Below are 17,704 nucleotides of genomic sequence, written 5' to 3'. Positions count from 1 at the left end.
GATAAACACTTCAAAAGGACTTATCATTTACAATTCTCAATAAATTAAAATATCCTACGGCTACCTAGAGTCAATTCCAAGTCACTGAGAGGGGTTTCAGATAATATTCATAATAAGTATGAACTATTTTACATAAAAGAATAATTCAGTCAAAATAGTTCTAAATTTCTAAACAATTTAAAATGAAATCTTTAACATGTTTGAACTTATTCATCTGTTTGGGAAATATTTTGAAAGTAATATACTGGAAAGTAACTGCACAAATAACTCTTTATTTAGAACAACTTTCGAACATCTATGTGATTGTTTCACTGTTGGAATTAACCTGAGAATGAAGAAGAATGAGAGGACTCACCTGTGTGACGTAGTCAGGTTTGATGGGTAAGAAGTACACCTTGTCTGCCAGGCCCTTGGATGTCTGGACTGTGGCGATGTTCGGGTTGATCAGTACAGTCTGAATACCTTCTTCCTTCAACGCCTTGATGGCCTAAAAGAACAATGATTCCAAGTAATATAGTTTTGAATTTTTGCTCATTATTACTAGTGATCTGAATCAAACAAGGCTGTATTGCACCATTTGCAACAATTACTACACCCAAGTCCAAGTATATGGAAAATACAACTTACACTAGTGGCATCACACGCAATACAGTGACTAAAGGCTAAGCTAGTGTTCGCAGTGGTTTTATGTTCGCAGTTTTCGCAGGAAGCCTCTCGATGGGAACTTTAAAACCACCACAAAAGTATTTGCCCTCCTACCCTCTTGTCTACTTTTGTCTCAAACACGAACTTAAAACCACTGCGAACACTCCATTTTCTCCTTACTACGAAATTAAAACCGTGCGAACTTAAAAAAGGCATTTACAGTATTTGAGAGGGAGCCATAACACTAACCTGAGATCCGGAGTAGTCGAACTCTCCAGCCTGACCAATGGACAGGCCCCCTGAGCCCAGGATCAGCACCTTGTTGGGGCGAGTCTCCGGCACCGATGGTGGCACCTTGTACTCAAGATGGTCGACCAAACGATCCTTTACACAAGGGCTGCAGGAGAAATAGAACTTCTGTGTCCTACATCAAGGCATCTAGGCGAAATTCTGCTTTTTAACAGCTGGTGATCATCTTTTAAGACCACTACTGTAAGTTCCTTTTTAAATACCATACATTCTGTTTCAGTTTTAAAGGTTCGTACAAAGTGAACGTTTCTGTGTATTGACATAAAGCCCCCGACCCACATAGTCCTAAATGCAATTTACTAATAGTAGTAAGTTCTCTCTGTGCCTAGAAACAAAGCCCCTACCCTGCTTGTCCCATGCCTTTCTTGTGTGTTCTGACCACATCCAAGAAGACATCGAACAGTGACTCCAGGTCCTGTGGGCCAGCCATGTTCTCTGGATGGAACTGGACACTGTAGAAGGGCTTGGAGTTGTGTACAATGCCCTGCAGAACACAAGATGGGGAAAACATTAAATTTATCAAATCACAAGAAATACCAACATTATGCAGTTTTTTGGCATGGAAGAAAATTGTCATAATTTTAGTGTTTGAAAAGTACAAAACATATAATTCATACATTCATTATCACATTCAAATGTAATTCAAATAAATTGGAGTTGTGTCATATTCAATATTTTGTTGAACTTGAACACTTAGTCTAGTCTTAAATGTTTCTTATTTATTGACAAAGAAAATGTTATCAATCTGTCAGTTCTGGACAGTGCCAGTTTACTACAGTCTTGTTAAGTCTTGTTATTTGTTAAGCTAGACAAGCTAGACAGGTTGTTTTCTGATCATCCCAAACGTTAAAAGATCCTGTACCTCATTGGTCTTGTCATTAGCATTGGTGAAGAGAATGGACCAGTCCTGGGGGAGGTTGGAGGCGTCCACAGCGAACCCGTGGTTCTGGGAGGTGATGTAACACCGCTCCGTACCGGAATGGATGCACGGCTGGTTGTGACCGCGGTTACCATACCTTAAAAGAAACAAAAACAATCACTACATTGGAGACAAACAATCGAGGAAAAAAAGAACATTTAAGGAAATATGTGGAGCAAACAATCTAAAGTGCTAGCCAGACTAAATACTGCACATGTAAAAGATTTGAGAAGATAACAACTAGCTTCCTTCCTACCACATACATCTTAACCATGTAAGGCACAAAATGAGAGTGATTTCAACAACATAAAAAGCCAAAAATAGTTACTCAACAACTGGATAAAATTGACTGTATCAAAATTTTATCCAGGTGCTTTATACTTTTTTTGGCGCATCTTGTTACCTGGATGTCTAACCTTCATCAACGTATTAAAACAGCATATCAAACTCAGCAGGAGTCAGAATATCTACAGTTTTATTACGGAACAAAAGAAGACTATTCTTACTTCATCTTGTATGTTTTTGCACCAATAGCGATGGACATAAGCTGGTGTCCCAGGCAGATGCCAAACACAGGCTTGGGGTTTGGTTCGTTCAGGACACGCTGGATATTCTGTATGGTCTTCGCTGCCATGGACGGGTCGCCAGGGCCATTGCTTAGGAACAGGCCATCATACTCTGATAAAAGAGAACATTCAAGCATTTTAACTCTAGTAGACTACTATACAGTACATGTATCAAGGTCATTCAGAATATTCATGCCCTTTACACACAGACACAAACGTAGTTCTATTCCTGATCAAACTTACAATGACAAAAATTAGCAGGTAAGAAATGTATAAAGACGATTCAGACTCTTCAACTGGATGAAATTCAGAGATTCACTTCTGGACGTTTTGAGTGACATCCAACTCTGTTCTTGAGCATCACTCTTCTTCTAGTGACACTGAAGAAGAGTGATGGATGTCACTCAAAACGTCCGGAAGTACATCTCTGAATTTTGTCCAGTAGTAGAGTTTGATTAGTCTTTTATACATTGTTAACCTGTATATCTAACCTTTATAAATGTATCAAGCAACAGATGACACTGCAAAATAGCAATGTTAAGCGGACTTGATTAACGGTATCTGTAAATATATCCAATTCTACATCTATTTGGCTATTTTCGAACATCAGACTCTCAATCTTACCGTCACTGTTGAACTGGTAGTCCCAGGGAACGACCTTGGCCTTGGCTCCCCGTCTGCAGAGACAGCGCAGCTGGTTGAACTTCAGCCCACAGTCTACCACGATAATCTTCACATCACCCTTGGGGTTGTACTCCTGGGGCTCCTGATACAGTAAAAGTTGTTACAAGAGGGTTAGTCAGTTCTGAGCAGGCTAGCAGGACGCCCTACACTAAGTAAGAAAACAAAGAAATTAAACACCGTCCTTTTGCGGGGGACACCCAAAGGACACCCTGTTTCCCTTGTAATTTTACATACATGCCTGGTGTTCCCCACACATACTGCCACTGTTGTTTTTTCCTCGTACCATACGCTGGGGCAGCATGTAAATTGATTTACATACAAAGCTACCAGGTAATTGTTGATCCATATAGTCAATTGGGGAACACCTACACCACCCTCAAATTTTTTAACACCCTGTCTATAAATCCTACCTAAAAGTCTGTTTCAACTGGATAAACAATACGCTTCTGCACTATCTACCCTTAAATTTTCGAATTCTAAACATAACATCACATCCATTTCTTAACTTGTCAAACTCTACCCTCCATCGTCATCTTCTGTGTCAAATTTCTTTCAAAAAACATTTATATATATTGTTATGAATGTACGACAGTGCTGGATACATTAGTTTTTCGGTACTGAACACTCAAAAAGGGAGACCCACTTTGTACGACACTTCAGCCACCAGGTTCCTCAGGTTGGGGTCTTCAAATGGAACATCGTCACCACCAACCACCACCTTCCCCAACATGGTCCCCTTCTCACGGATCTTCTTGGTCAGAGCACGCGTGTCAATACCTGCCAAGACCACACATAACACAAATGTACATTGACATGTCCACATATACTTTTCCCTGGCTGATGAAAAAAAACATTCCATTTCTTTCCCTTAGAATGACATAATTTCAATACAATATACTTCTTATACCTTTATACATGTGCATCAAATCAGAGTATGTAAAGAACATACTTTCTTAGTTATATATAGTGATCTCTGTACTTTACCATGCAAGTTCATGCTGACATATCCTAAAACTTTAACTCCGATCTTTAGTCTGGGTACCCGATCTTTAGTCTGGGTACCATCCTCTGCTGAATCTCCCCATTTGCTGGCTACCACATGGTGAGCAAGCAAAAATGGAGAGCCGGCGGTAACTATGGCGGATGGTACCCAGGCTAGTGCCCAGGCTAACCAATCTTTAATACTAATTAATACTAAGTCAATACCTTCAATGGCAGGAATGTCATATTCTTTCAGCCAGTCTGACAGGGACTTCTTTGCGCTGAAGTGGCTGTACTGCTGGGAGTATTCCCCAACAATGAGAGCCGACACGTGGATCTTCGCCGACTCAAACCACTTGCGGATCCCGAACTCGTCATCGCCGCCCTCGGGAATCCCGTAGTTGCCGATGAGCGGGTAGGTCAGGACCAGAATCTGGGAGCGGTAGGACGGGTCGGTGAGGGATTCTGGGTACCCCACCATGCCAGTCTGGAACACTGGGAAGGAATGGGAGAGTCAGTACAACTGTCACCTTCATCACTTGGTAGTCAAGGTCTAAATAATATTTCATCATTATTGTGTAACAGTGGGGTTCAAGCACCTCCAACTGACCGTGCGTGCCTGTGATCTGGCTGCCCGGTTCGGTGTGGGTTCTAATACCGGGGACCAGGATCACTTGTTTCTACTCACTTCTTTGTTTCACTGGTTCCCTTGCCGGGAATTGAACCCCGGCCTTGGCAGTGAGAGCGCCAAATCTTAACCACTAGACCACATGAATATCGAACTCGGAGATTCGAGGACGAATCTTAAAAAAGAAAAGGGGGGGTAGTGTAACAGTAGGGTTCAAGCGCCTCCAACTGACCAGTCTAACTGGTCTAGACCTTTTAGCCTAGTGGTTAAGGCGTGCGGCCTGTGATCTGGCTGCCCGGTTTCGGCGTGGGTTCGAATCCTGGGGGCCAGGAGACTGTTCTACTCGCTTCTTTGTTTCATATGCACTGAATACACCTTCACTTGGAAGTCAATGTCTAAATGCACTTAACACATGTCCGGCAGTCCCTCATGTTCCCCAAATGAAACTGATTGGCCCTGGATTTTGCAGAACATGATAAAAAATAAGCAGGGTTATTTGGGGGTATCCGAAGTTGAAGTTGAAAATATGTTACCACTACACGAAACGGTGAACCTTGCACATCTATGCAGTGAGATTTGAGGGAGGGGGGCAGTGGCCTAAATACCTTACTACTTGATTAATCCTTAAAAAATAAAATAAATATAATTTGTGTGGCCTTTTCAAAATCACATTAACTAAATCAATGTATTGCTACACTGTAAAACATCATAAAATTTGGGGATTAACATGGTATGAGTATAAACTTTACATTCAACCACAAGGAAATCGTGTAGTAAACAGCAAAGAGGCCAAAAATTATATCAATATCTCCTTCCTTGGTGAAATTATAATCAATAAAAAAACGTCCTCGAATTGGTCAACAGATTCCATATCAAGATATCATTTCAAAACCTGCTAATATTTGTTAACATCTAAAAACTGATGAGTCAAAGACAGCTGCAAACACAGAGTTGAATGGACACACAACAACAGACATGTGCAAAGGGGGAGGGCGGCAGCTTACCGACTTCCCCGGCAACACTTTTCTGTGCTCCGAACAGTCGCCCCTCGAAGACAGCCCCATCCTCGAGGTGCAGAACGGCAGATTGCTGCGACATCTTGAGTTGAGATTGGCGGATTTTTCAGCAAGAGACAAGTTCACCGATCGTCGTCGAAGGGTTCCTCGATTTCCCGCGAAAATTTGGATAGCCCGCGCGCGCGCTGTTTTCAAAAACAATGCCAAGGGTCAGGCGGGAAAATCGCCTCCGAAATCTCACCAAATCGCCCCAAATTTGGTCCACTGGCAGATAAGTGAGTCTTGCATACACTTGTTGCGTTGGATGATGTAAAAATCAGAAAACAAAGCAAAGGTTGATGAGATTAGCAGGGTTCAGAAGAAGACGAATCAACCAGGCTGTCCGCCATTGAATGCCAGATGCATGTGCGGCGCCACAGAATTTATAGAAGAGGGCTCGCTTGCGTCATCGATCTGACAGACCAATCACCACACAGAAATCCGGCCGAAACTATTAGAATTACAGGGAAAATATATTGTGTTGTGAGAATATTTTTGTAAATCAAATGCAGTTAACAGCTATTAAAGTAAATTTTTTTCATATTTTGTATAGTTTACATCATATTTGTATTAGTTAGAGAGTTTACTCATTGTATACTATTATCTATAAAGATATTTTGGACATTCTCCCCCTCAAAATTTTCCATTGTACTTCCGGTTTGCGGTGTCGTATCTGGAAAGCGAACATGTTTTCCTTTTCTCTTTCCGTGATTCAGAGAAGTGAGACATATGCTAAGTGTGATCAATGAATGACAGCAGTTTGGGGGAAAAACTCAACAATTTTATGAGCAATCATCTCCGTGATTGTTTGACAACATTTTAAGGAAACGTTAGAGCAGATATTGTGGTTCAAACCTCGCTATTTCGGAGGTAAAAAGCATTTCGAAGTGGATTTGTGTAACTGCCCCCCTCCCACTTGATACACGTGTGGACAAGTATCTTCTGCTTTTCGTGAAGAAAATGGGACGTGTGCGTCACAGGAACGCCAACCGAGGTGGCATGAAAGACAAAAAGAAGATGAAGACCAAACGTCGGACTAAAGATGTCGACCAAGTCCACGATGACATGCAACCAGAAAAGGCTTCTGCACTGATGAATCAAAATGTCGACCTGGATTTGCCTGGGTCAGCCCAGCATTACTGCCTCCACTGTGCGCGGTATTTCATTGACTCTCATGCTCTTAAGGAACACTTCAAGTCGAAGGGACACAAGAGGAGACTCAAGGAACTGAAGACGGAGCCGTACACGCAGAAGGAAGCAGAGGCGGCGGCAGGAATGGGGAGCTACCGCCCGCCCAAAACTGTGGAACACGTTCCTTTTGTCACAGAAACGATGGACGAGAAGGAGGATTGATGAGACTTTCCTGACATGAACATGGCTTTCTGTGACTAGTATATTGGTTCTCTTCATTAACCAGTGTGCTAATTTAAATTTGTCGTACATAATGAAGACATTGCAGTCTATGTGGCATCTGCCTTTCTATAAATTCCTGAGATAGCATGGGAGGGAGAGCCTCTCACACCATACTATGTAATACTTGTACCCATATGATCTTTTTTCTCGATAGAACTGTTATTTCAATCATTGTGAATATGAAATCTAGGTACCAAGTGGAAACTTGTCAATGATATCAGCAATTTTGTCGTCTGCAAAATATCACAATTGTTGATGTGATTTGGTCTACATCACCTCCATCCATTGTTTAATATTAAGGGTGGATACCAGTTCAGCTCAATAAGGTCCAGGTTTAGGTCCAGAGTTTTAAGTTTAGGGCCAGACCTGATCTGTCTAGTTGGCATGTTGGGTTTTGTTAGACTAATATTAAGCATAGAGAATTCAGACTGACTTGCACAACTATCAAGTAGATGTATGACGGTGTGATAACCATCCATAACCTCAGAATTATTTTTAATGAATATGTTATAAGAGTCATAAAATACTAGTAAGTATGTGTTCATGTGTTGTATTTGAGGTTGGTAATATACTTGCCAAAACTGCAAAAGGACAATAACATGTTGATACGTTGATGAAGGTTAGACATGTATGATACCATGTTGAATTGCATTATTTATGATGATGTAAGAGATCATCTACCGGTACCATTGTTTTGTACAGTGGTAAATGTGCAGTATTAAAACTAAGCAGAAATCATGACATTTTCTCCAAGAATACCTGATTAAGTGCTCTCGAGGGCCTGTTGGCCACCTCTACATTAATGTAAGAATTAAGAATCAGGCTGAAGACAATGAATAATTGCAAACATGCCAACTACTAGTAGTTCATTGTAAAACATCTTCTGATTACACTTATCCATATTCCTTCAAACTGATCATCATCATTAATGTTATCACTAAAAGGTAATGCACATAGTCAATGACTGATAAAGAGTACATCATCACCATTGACTGAAGCCCAGTAAAGGAATATAGCAAACAATAATGCAGTACACTTTCATTTTATTTACATTCATGTATCTTTTATAATGTAATCAAGACATTGCTTTCTTTGATTGAAATGCTATCTTATTCATATAGTCAGAATCCAGAGTGACTTCTGTGTAGGTATCAATGGCACCAAACAAGTATGACATCATGATAAAACCAACAACTAAAATATCACTGATCCTTGTATATTATGTCCATTTCAAGAAGAGAACAACTGCCAAAAAAATGTGTCAACCAGTGTGTGGAGAGGATATAGTAACTTGCACACAAAACGGATGGGATATGGTAACTAGCAGACAAAAGGGAAAGGCATCACATTCCAATTTTATGGTTAAATGACACTTAAGTTTTGGGATGAATTTCTAAACATGGTCATTTGCGGTAAGAAAAACAAATGACTAAGGGACGCAAGTCAGATGATCTAATTGGCCAAATCCTGCTTCCAGGATAGATTTGCAAATCTAACTGATTGAAAAGACATAAAATGGCCTGTAAGAAGGGCACATAAGCTTTATAATGAGCTAATCTCAGAAAAATCATCAAGTTAAAGACCATTAGGCTGCACCAAGTAATTTTTATGGATGACGTCCGCGCACGCATTGATTTTGGTCTGTTCCCAGAAAAAAAAGAATTTCCGCGTCCTGTAACTATGACCAAATCGTAAGATTAACGTAAAACTCGTCACGCGAAATGGATGAATAAACACATGTGCCGTATAACGGTGGTGTACATGTGCACCACGGTCAAAATACCAGAAGTAGTACTAGTTACTCTCCAAGCAGAGGAGTGGGTCCGGCAGGTTTTTGACCTGTTTTTAGGCGTTTTTGTCGGGCTTTCTACTTTGTCATGGTATCTTTCTATCTTTAACCCACACGTGTAAAAACACGTCAAAAACCTGCCGGACCCACTCCTCTGCTTGGAGAGTAGTACTAGTAAGTAAGATGGCGTCAAATTCCACAGAGCATGTGGGTTCGGACGCTAAATATGTGAGCATAAAAGTGAAAAAGGGCGGCAACGTTGTTGTTGATTGGTACGCTCTCGATGTCGGTCAGGGAGAGCTGACGTTCGCGCAACTGTACGAGAGACTTGTAGCGGCGAGTGAGTTTCAGCCGTACAATTTTAAGCAAGTCTTGTCAAGATCAGCTACAGTGCTTTTCTTCTGCAATGACGAGAAGATCGGGAGAGGCATTGAAGTTTACTCCGGCCTGCAGGTGGGGCAGGCAACCAAGTAGTTCGGGTGTTTCATCCGCATGGAGGTCGACAATACAGCTGCCCCAACTGAAGCTCCTAGGCCCAAGTCTGTTTTTGAGGTATGAAAAGTTCCGTTCTTTAGTCTGTTTTGGATCAAGTACTATGTGCAAAAAAAAATAATCTGGGAAGGGGGAGTGTAAGATGAATGCATTCATTTATTCTGCATGGATAATGATCATTTATTCGTTTCTGGTTATCTATACTTGTTGGGAAAATATGTGTTTTTTTAAAATTTCTATCATTTTTGGTCCATATTTGGCTCTTGAATAATTACTATTATTCATTAGGATTTCTAAAACATAGGTAGAAATGTAGTAATGCATGCGAAGAGTTAATCACCGACTAATTTTGCCTTTTTAATATACTATGTTTCTGCAGGCCTGCAAAATCAATGGGATATGGAAAGAAACAGGACAGGACAACAACTGCTGTTCAACTTCAGCTGATTTAATCAAATTATTGCTGTTTTCATGATGAATAAAAGAATTGTTAGTTGTTACACTTTGTTCTCTCATTAAATTTGTGTCCTAATATGTGTCGTCGACTATTATTTTTCAAATCTAGGCATCTTGTTTTTTTCGGCCCTTCTTGTTGTTTTTTCGCGCTCTCGCATTAGATCTAGGGTCTCCAAAGGACGTCATCCATAAAAATTACTTGGTGCAGCCTTATGATAGTACTATGGATTGCACCATATTTTACCCAAACCTACATGTACATAAATAGTGATTCCATATATTTACATTAGAATTTCAATTAACAGCCATCATTCCTAGAAGCAATCATAATACATTTACTAAATTGTCGGATTGACTCATTAGGTTTACACTCACTGTTTTACATGGAAACAGATTGCACGTAAAGCTGTCGTAAAACTAAGACAATGGATCACTGAACAACAGGAGTCAGAGCATCCTCGCCAAATGTTGTCACAAACTGACTGATGTACTGTTCACAATGCTCCCCAGGAGCAAAGCGAGGGTTCCCCCTCAATCTGAGGTTTCTCTGCTCAAAGAATTTGAAGACAGTGTAGAAGAGCATGTTGTCCTCTGTGGCGTGGGCTGCCTCCAGAAACTTCCGTGCCGACACTGTGTCTACGATGCCCACACTTCGGATGAAACGCAGGGCTGTCAGGAGTTGGTGCTTGGACAATAAAACCTGGGTGGGATTGAAGGAAAGAGAAAACCTATCTGTCAATAGGAATATCACTTCTGTATTGCTTCCTTATGTCATGTTGGATTCTTCCCTCATGCCGAACCATTATAATACAATGCTAAACTTTCTTCCAACACTAAGGTATTCACGGATCGAATTTTCGACGACCACTGTCGCCTTCTTCAGGATCAATAATGACCAACACTGCCGAACGTAAACTCGCGAGAGTTACGGACACGTGACTCTATTGACACATGTCACTGCGGATACGTGACGTCAGCAATTGGTCAAACGTGCCAGGAAGTTTATAACGCCCACTGTCTCTGTTGAGTGACGGCTGGAGTGCCCTGATATATATGGCCTCCTTTATACCTCTCATAAAGTAGTCCTGTTCAGTGTCCAGAATTCTGACTTTGTCCAGCGAAACGGTATGGCCCGGAGATTCAATGTGGATGTGTTGAGAGACTTCAGACGAATGCGAGCTGGGGCGTTTGTGTTCAAGGAATCTAGTTCTCAATGAGCGTTCTGTCTCACCAATGTAGAATTCTTCACTTGTCTAGTGGTTCCCTGACACGGAATGTGGTACACTACGCCGCACTTCTCTTCTCTTGGGGTTTTGTCCTTAGGCGCCACGAGAAGCTGTCGCAGTGTGTTCGTAGGTTTGAAGCTGGTGGAGATCCCGTGTGAAGCAAATATTCTGCGCAGGGGTTCGGAAGGGTGATGCGTCCTTTGTCCCTCTCTCTCGTCCCCGGGTTCCTGTTGTTCTGTTGAGGGGGCTTTGGTGCGGTTGCCTTGTCTATGGCCCACTTAGGGTACCCGCAGTCCTATAAACTTCCTGGCACGTTTGACCAATTGCTGACGTCACGTATCCGCAGTGACATGTGTCAATAGAGTCCCGTGTCCGTAACTCTCGCGAGTTTACGTTCGGCAGTGTTTGTCATTATTGATCCTGAAGAAGGCGACAGTGGTCGTCGAAAATTCGATCCGTGAATACCTTAGTGTTGGAAGAAAGTTTAGCATTGTATTATGATTACTACCAACACAGATGAGCTTTCATTATAACCGAACCATTATAGTTTACCAGAAGCTACGACATTGCCCTTCCCAAGCCTTCAGTTTAATTCCTTTGTTCTGCATAAGTGCATGTTATTCCACACATCACATTACCAATACTTGTGATCTTCCTACATTCAATCTTACCCCTTACTCTTATTCTGACATTGTATATGGAAAAAAAGACCAACGGGGAAGTAACAGGATAGGATGCCTCAACAATACCGAGTGGAACAAAGCACATAGCAGGGAAATATCAGCATGGTACAAAATGCGCCAACAATACCGACCTCAATGATCTCCTCATTGGCTGTTGAGAGACGTTTGAGCATGTCCAGGGCCAGCTGGTGAGCAGGAGGGTACACACTCTCCAGGGACAGCATCAGGCAGGCGATGGGCTTGGAGTCACTCAGCACGTGGTACTGTTAGAAAGAGAAACACTTACATTGTTAAATGGGATTATTTCCCCTAAATGGCATGACAAAACATTCAGGAGGCTTCTTCACATCTTGTCTTATGTCGTGTCAAGACCTGAAAACAAGTGGCCAGATTTGAGGCTAGCCCTTGCATCATTTAGACGAAAATACACTGTAGGTTCATTTACCAGTAATGAAAGCCAAACGAGTATCTACATCATGACTAGTTGTTTTCATTTTCCCTAAAATGTCATTGATATACAACAATGTACATTATACAGTAAACATTTCAAAGTACATATTACTACAATGTAAGTTTCAACTTTCAAGGTCTTGATGATAATTGGTAGTAGTAAATTTTACTCCAGGCATTTAGGACTTGCCAAGTGCCTCACGTCCATCAATGAAGGATTTTTTTTATCCCTTCACAGGGTGTCAAGTAGTGCTGCGTACCTAAACGTAACATCAGGTACAGGTACCGGTAGAGGTTTAGGTACAGGTCCGGACCTGTATCTGTACCTGAACAATTTTAAAAATTAACATGTGTTCCTCTGAACTTCTTCAATTATGACAGAAACACATATAAACTGTGTTCAACGTGTCAGTATATATCTTTATTCAAAGAACATAACTAGGTTTCCTCCCGACAAACTCCCTTGGCCTTGCTATCAATACTCCCTGTCTGCCTGACTGATCTGTTGCATATTAGTAACGCTGTTCCAAGGTGTCACTTTGGTCACGTTTGGTGTTGCTTGAGGCCATGACGTCAGGAGATCAGTCACAAAATAAGCACATACTTGGTGTAAACTTATATCGGTACAGTACCGGTACTTCATGATCCGGTATTTTGGACCTGTACCTAATCAATTTTTACGGTACAGTACTGGTACACAGTACCCCTACGCAGCACTAGTGTCAAGTCACCTGTAGGAACTGGTGCAGTTGGTAGAAGCAGTTGTTCTGCACCAGGGTGTTGATGACAAGTTCGTACAGGTAATGTTGGACCGGGATCTGGAACTGGCTCAGGGACCGGATGTACTCCACCAGCACTGCAACCATGAACTTGTACTTGATCTCCTGTAGGAAATACACACAAGTCAGATTAAACAAGTCCATACCATTTATTTAACATTTTAATGCTTCTAAAATTGCCACTCCTTTAACATGAATTATGTTCCTTTCTCATCTATGAATATGGTATATACATGTACCTCCTTCCATTCACTTTCAATAACTTGAAATGTATGTGCTCTGACAGAAGATGAAAATTTACTACAACTCAATGTTTTCCCTTGATCTTGACAGATAAGATAGGCATTTGTAAGTTTAAAAGAACTAAAATGTATAACATCTGTGTAGTTACCTTATTATCCACAAAGATGGACAGCACATGTGTGTACATGTCTGACTGGTCGATCACAGCCTGAGATCTCTGTGGGCGCTTGGGTGTCCCTGTCCCCCTGGCCTGCGCAATCTCTACAGCCTGGGCATAGGCTGTCTCCTCCTCCAAGTACGATCTGTACACCTTCAGATGGAACAACAGTTTTCTGCATACCTGCAACTCTTAGTGTCATTCAGATATTAGGCATTTATCTAATGGCATATTAGGTCTGGCTGTGCTGGCAAAATACATGCAATAGCATTGCAAATAGAGACTGGCACTGGCTTTTATACAGAGGTCCTTGGTACCTGAATCGTTGGAGAAAAAATTAACAAAGAAATTATCAAATATGTACTGTGTTGCTCTGCAATCCAGCATCATGCCTTTGACAGTTTCTGGTTCACTAGATTATAAACATATAAGTGGCCTTTATATAATAGTGCACAAGTTGGTGTTTTATACTACAATATACATGTAGTTTAGACTATTAGTCCTACCCTGTTGAGCTTGTCAAAGATACTGGCAATCGTTGGCAGATTACACTGTCTCCCTGGAGTCAACATCTGCTTACACACCGACAAGATCACCATCTTACAGTCCCTGTGGAAGAACAGACAGCCATTTTCTCATTATAAAGTATCTAGTGATTACTTGATGATAGTATATGTACTTATCTTTTACTGGACAGGTTAAGACACAAACAGAAAGGCTATAACATCTCTATTATGGCTTTAGCTCTAGTTCTCCTTTGTCTTTTTAGCTCAAACCTCCCAAAGTAAGTGAATGAAATGTTAATTTTGTAGTTTTTTATAATACACTGGGCTTCCACTTTTTTGGAGGGTTGGTTTCAATGAATGGGTTAAACTGCATTCAATCTATTACTGATCACATAACAAGTACAAATGTATATATGTACATGTATATGTAAATAGAAAGTGACCTGCGCAGCAGTAGAAAGTCCATGAGACGACACTTGTCAGGAATCATGGTGACGAGAGGCTCCAGTTTCAGACACACAGTCCACAGGCACCCCAGCTTGGCATCAATGATAATGCTGGGCTGGAACACTATCCAGTTGGGGGAGTACAGCTCACAGCTTATCTCCTTTACCTCTGGACCTGCAACAGTGGGCACCCCTGGGGAGAGAAAATGGTATACGCCATTACCCTCAGATGCTCAGCAAGTTGTTTTAGCAGTAACCTTCTAACCAACAAGTATAGTTTTCAGTTGAATTCTGTCATTTCCCCAATGGAATTGAGAAGATGTCCAAAAGTTCCAGTGCTCTTGAATCACATCTGTCAACAATTTGATTCACAATAGGTAGGCATAGGACAAGCCAAGGCTATTCATATACATGTACCTGTAAGTTAATAGCATTAATCTCTAGCATCTCTAGCATTCCTCTGGTGCAATCAAGTAGGTTTCAATGATGTGATGCAACCTTTCTTTAACTTCTTCTTAATGGTAAGGAGGAAAAGTTGTATAGCTGATGGTACTGGAATGTGACTCACCTGTGACCCTGAGTTTGAATGGTTTGATTGGCAGTGGTGACAGGACAGGGTGGTGGTAAGTCACATAGCCATCTGACTCTGTTTCACCCTGCGAAACAAACACACAGGCATAAAACTTCAATCAACAATTTTCTGAAACACTTGAGCAAATGATACTAGTTCATATTTGACATTTTGAATAATGCAATGCAGTCCCGCAAAATATGCAGTGTCCTGTAAGGTTTGTTCCTAACAGTGTCCAAGGATGATGATGATGACATACATATACATGATGTAAGTGGAAGTTCTCTTTTCCACAGTGTACAAAGCTGATCCCTTTATTCCAAAACATACATTTTATAAGGAACAAGATAGTAGGAAGTCTCACTTGTAATTTGATGTCAAAGATCATGGAGGTCTTGGACGCCTGATGATGAACCACGATCAGGTTATCCACGATGTTGACTGCAAAGCGCCCACTCATGTCCAGCCTCAGGACGTTTGTCTTCTTGGCAGGACTCTCCTTCTGCAGCTGGTACAGAACCACCTCAGCACTGGCATGGCCCGGCCCACGGGGTTGGTGGCGCAGGACGATGATGTACACCTGGGGACAGAAATACAAAGTGTAGTTAGGAGAAAGGGTAGTACACATCATTATTTCAGCCACTAGGACAAGGACGTTCTTCTCATCAAGGACATTATATCCTATATAATGTCCTTGTTCTCATTCACAAACACTTAACAGATGCGCTTGCAGGAAATGACGCATTCCACAACTAAAGAGGATGTAAGTCAAAATCAACAACATTACGTCTAATTTTTTCCAACACTTGCACCTGATGAAGGTGGCTAAGTACAGTGCTTTGTACAGTTACTGTTATGGACCGATGTTGAGGTCATTGGACACAGATACAGGGAGCCAAGACAGAGATTGTGGAGCTACCGGTTTATTCCTGACCCCCAGGATTCCAACACATAGAATGACAGCCTGGGTCTTTCTCAGAACGAGGCTGCCTTGGACTATTCCACTCTCATGATGGGGGGTTACAATTACTAAATAATGGTCTTACATGTGTCTTAGTGGGTTCATAACAGTTACTGTAAATGCAGAAATGTTCGCGGTGGTTTTAAGTTCGCAATTTTTGCGGTGAAACGGTCGCCTCAACTTAAAACCACCGCAAAAATTTTTGTCCAATACTGTAGCAGTATGTGACTATAGCACTGCCGCAAAATTAAAACCACCGCGAACACTTCATTTTCCCATTAGCGCGAAATAAAATCCACACAAACTTAAATGCATTTACAGTAATTTTTTGGGACTTTGCTAAGGCTTTAGTCTATAGAACCTGGATGTTGAGACATTAAAAAAAAAGTAAGATATGGTCACATTGGATTGATGTTAGGCAAATAAAATTAAGTTGTTTGAAACTACCTGTCCATATATTTGGGCCATGGTGACATCCCTTTCCAGCAAGCATAGCTTTGGAGGTTTGGGTACAACTGGCAGATCAACCTCGAACTTTGGTAACTTGAATACCTGAAAAATAGAATTGACAAAGCAGGTTTTGAAAATATCAGTAACCATAGTAGTGGCAAAATCAAGCTGGGGATTGAGCCGGCAGTTGGCTACAGCATACATCACACATGCCTACTACAGCTCATCAGAAAGCCAAGGCCATTGACAGGAAGTTCCTGTCAATACCTGAATGAGATTCTTTGCACTATTCACATGATGTTCCTGTTATTGAAAAACGTTGGCACTATTGACCTGTTAATAAAACGTTCTTTGGCACTGTTAACAGGATGTTCCTGTCAATAAGAATTTTTGGAGAACTGTTGACAGGATGTTCCTTGTGAACAACACCTTGTGACCCTGTAAACTCTAACCCTAACTTAAACTAAGACTTATTTACGGTATTTCTGTGTTTCCTGTCAATATTACTTTTTTTTTAATTAGGAACATCCTGTCAATAGCCATGCCCATGCAAAAAAATGGTAATCAGTAATCCCCTCATAATTTAGACGACATTGAAAGCTAGATCTCACCTGCCCCGCCCTGAACAGGTAGGGGTGCAGCACGTTCCCTAGCGTGGAGGATGATAACAGCAGCAGGGCGCTCTCCGGCAGGTACACGAACCAGTTCACACTCACGTTGTACGTCTTCATGGACTTCAGAGTCTTCTTCTCAGGAATCACCTGGTAGTACTCTAACCCGTGATCCGTTATAAACACTACTTCATTTATGGCCACCCAGTTGAATCCTATGATCTTAGTCGTCTTCCCTTTACAACTCTGCGAGTATTCTACCGGATCTACCGCCTGTCCGAAGTTCATGAACTCTACGGTTTTGTAGCACCGCTGTATCGCCAGAATCTTCAAATCGTAAGAGAACTTGATGGAGATGACACTTCCCTTGTCTTCCATTCGGAAGTTTATGGAGGTTTTCACGTCTGGTCCCTTAACCACGACGCCTGTCGCTCCCCCAGAGCGTACAGCGAAGACTTGTCTGTTGTTCTCATCGAAGAAGACGTTGTTGACGTTTGAAACAGGGTCAAAACGGATGGGTGAACGCGACAGCTCCAAATAGAAACTGTCGTCGGCCATTTTGAATGTTGTCCCATGACATGGAATATTCTATTATTTTCAGGTGCTGGGGAAAAGTTTTCTTACGTTTTAGAAAGTTTCTCAATCGTCGCAAATATATTTTTTAATAACGTTACCTTTTTTACG

At 41.4% G+C, this 17,704-nt stretch overlaps 3 protein-coding genes and 1 long non-coding RNA gene across 7 annotated transcripts in view; 2 read left to right on the top strand and 2 right to left on the bottom strand.

Moving 5' to 3' along the window:
- The window catches only part of LOC136427689 (multifunctional protein CAD-like), a 50,405-nt gene extending 44,265 nt beyond the window's left edge, over nucleotides 1–6,140 (bottom strand). For all 4 annotated transcript variants that reach the window (XM_066416740.1, XM_066416742.1, XM_066416741.1 and 1 more), the window contains exons 1-9: nucleotides 5,737–6,140; nucleotides 4,330–4,599; nucleotides 3,767–3,900; nucleotides 3,064–3,205; nucleotides 2,380–2,551; nucleotides 1,817–1,970; nucleotides 1,299–1,438; nucleotides 895–1,042; nucleotides 356–487 (exon numbers count right to left, since the gene is read on the bottom strand). In XM_066416740.1, coding sequence (XP_066272837.1) covers nucleotides 356–487; nucleotides 895–1,042; nucleotides 1,299–1,438; nucleotides 1,817–1,970; nucleotides 2,380–2,551; nucleotides 3,064–3,205; nucleotides 3,767–3,900; nucleotides 4,330–4,599; nucleotides 5,737–5,830 — 1,386 coding nt within the window. In that variant the 5' untranslated portion in view covers nucleotides 5,831–6,140. The remainder of the gene's footprint in view (nucleotides 1–355; nucleotides 488–894; nucleotides 1,043–1,298; nucleotides 1,439–1,816; nucleotides 1,971–2,379; nucleotides 2,552–3,063; nucleotides 3,206–3,766; nucleotides 3,901–4,329; nucleotides 4,600–5,736) is intronic.
- Nucleotides 6,141–6,747: 607 nt separating this feature from the next.
- On the top strand, nucleotides 6,748–7,140 carry LOC136426887 (zinc finger protein 593-like). Its single transcript, XM_066415608.1, has one exon. It carries the CDS (start codon nucleotides 6,748–6,750, stop codon nucleotides 7,138–7,140), a length of 393 nt encoding a protein of 130 aa, XP_066271705.1.
- A 1,776-nt stretch (nucleotides 7,141–8,916) lies between these two features.
- Nucleotides 8,917–9,981, top strand: LOC136427688 (uncharacterized). The gene is made up of 2 exons (XR_010754497.1): nucleotides 8,917–9,541; nucleotides 9,861–9,981. It is a non-coding gene; the product is annotated as an uncharacterized lncRNA (long non-coding RNA).
- Nucleotides 9,909–17,598, bottom strand: LOC136427686 (regulator of MON1-CCZ1 complex-like). The gene is made up of 10 exons (XM_066416739.1): nucleotides 17,021–17,598; nucleotides 16,407–16,511; nucleotides 15,363–15,578; nucleotides 14,996–15,083; nucleotides 14,425–14,620; nucleotides 13,982–14,084; nucleotides 13,467–13,628; nucleotides 13,028–13,180; nucleotides 11,978–12,109; nucleotides 9,909–10,637 (listed from the first exon to the last, which is right to left on the bottom strand). The coding sequence occupies exons 1-10, from the start codon at nucleotides 17,576–17,578 to the stop codon at nucleotides 10,368–10,370; spliced, it is 1,983 nt and encodes a 660-aa protein (XP_066272836.1). The 5' UTR covers nucleotides 17,579–17,598; the 3' UTR covers nucleotides 9,909–10,367.
- Between the last annotated feature and the right edge of the window lie 106 nt (nucleotides 17,599–17,704).

Source organism: Branchiostoma lanceolatum, chromosome 2, assembly GCF_035083965.1.
Source record: "Branchiostoma lanceolatum isolate klBraLanc5 chromosome 2, klBraLanc5.hap2, whole genome shotgun sequence".
NCBI lineage: Eukaryota > Metazoa > Chordata > Leptocardii > Amphioxiformes > Branchiostomatidae > Branchiostoma > Branchiostoma lanceolatum.
The sequence above is the reverse complement of the archived record's forward strand: the minus strand, read 5'-3'. Positions and strand labels throughout refer to the sequence as shown.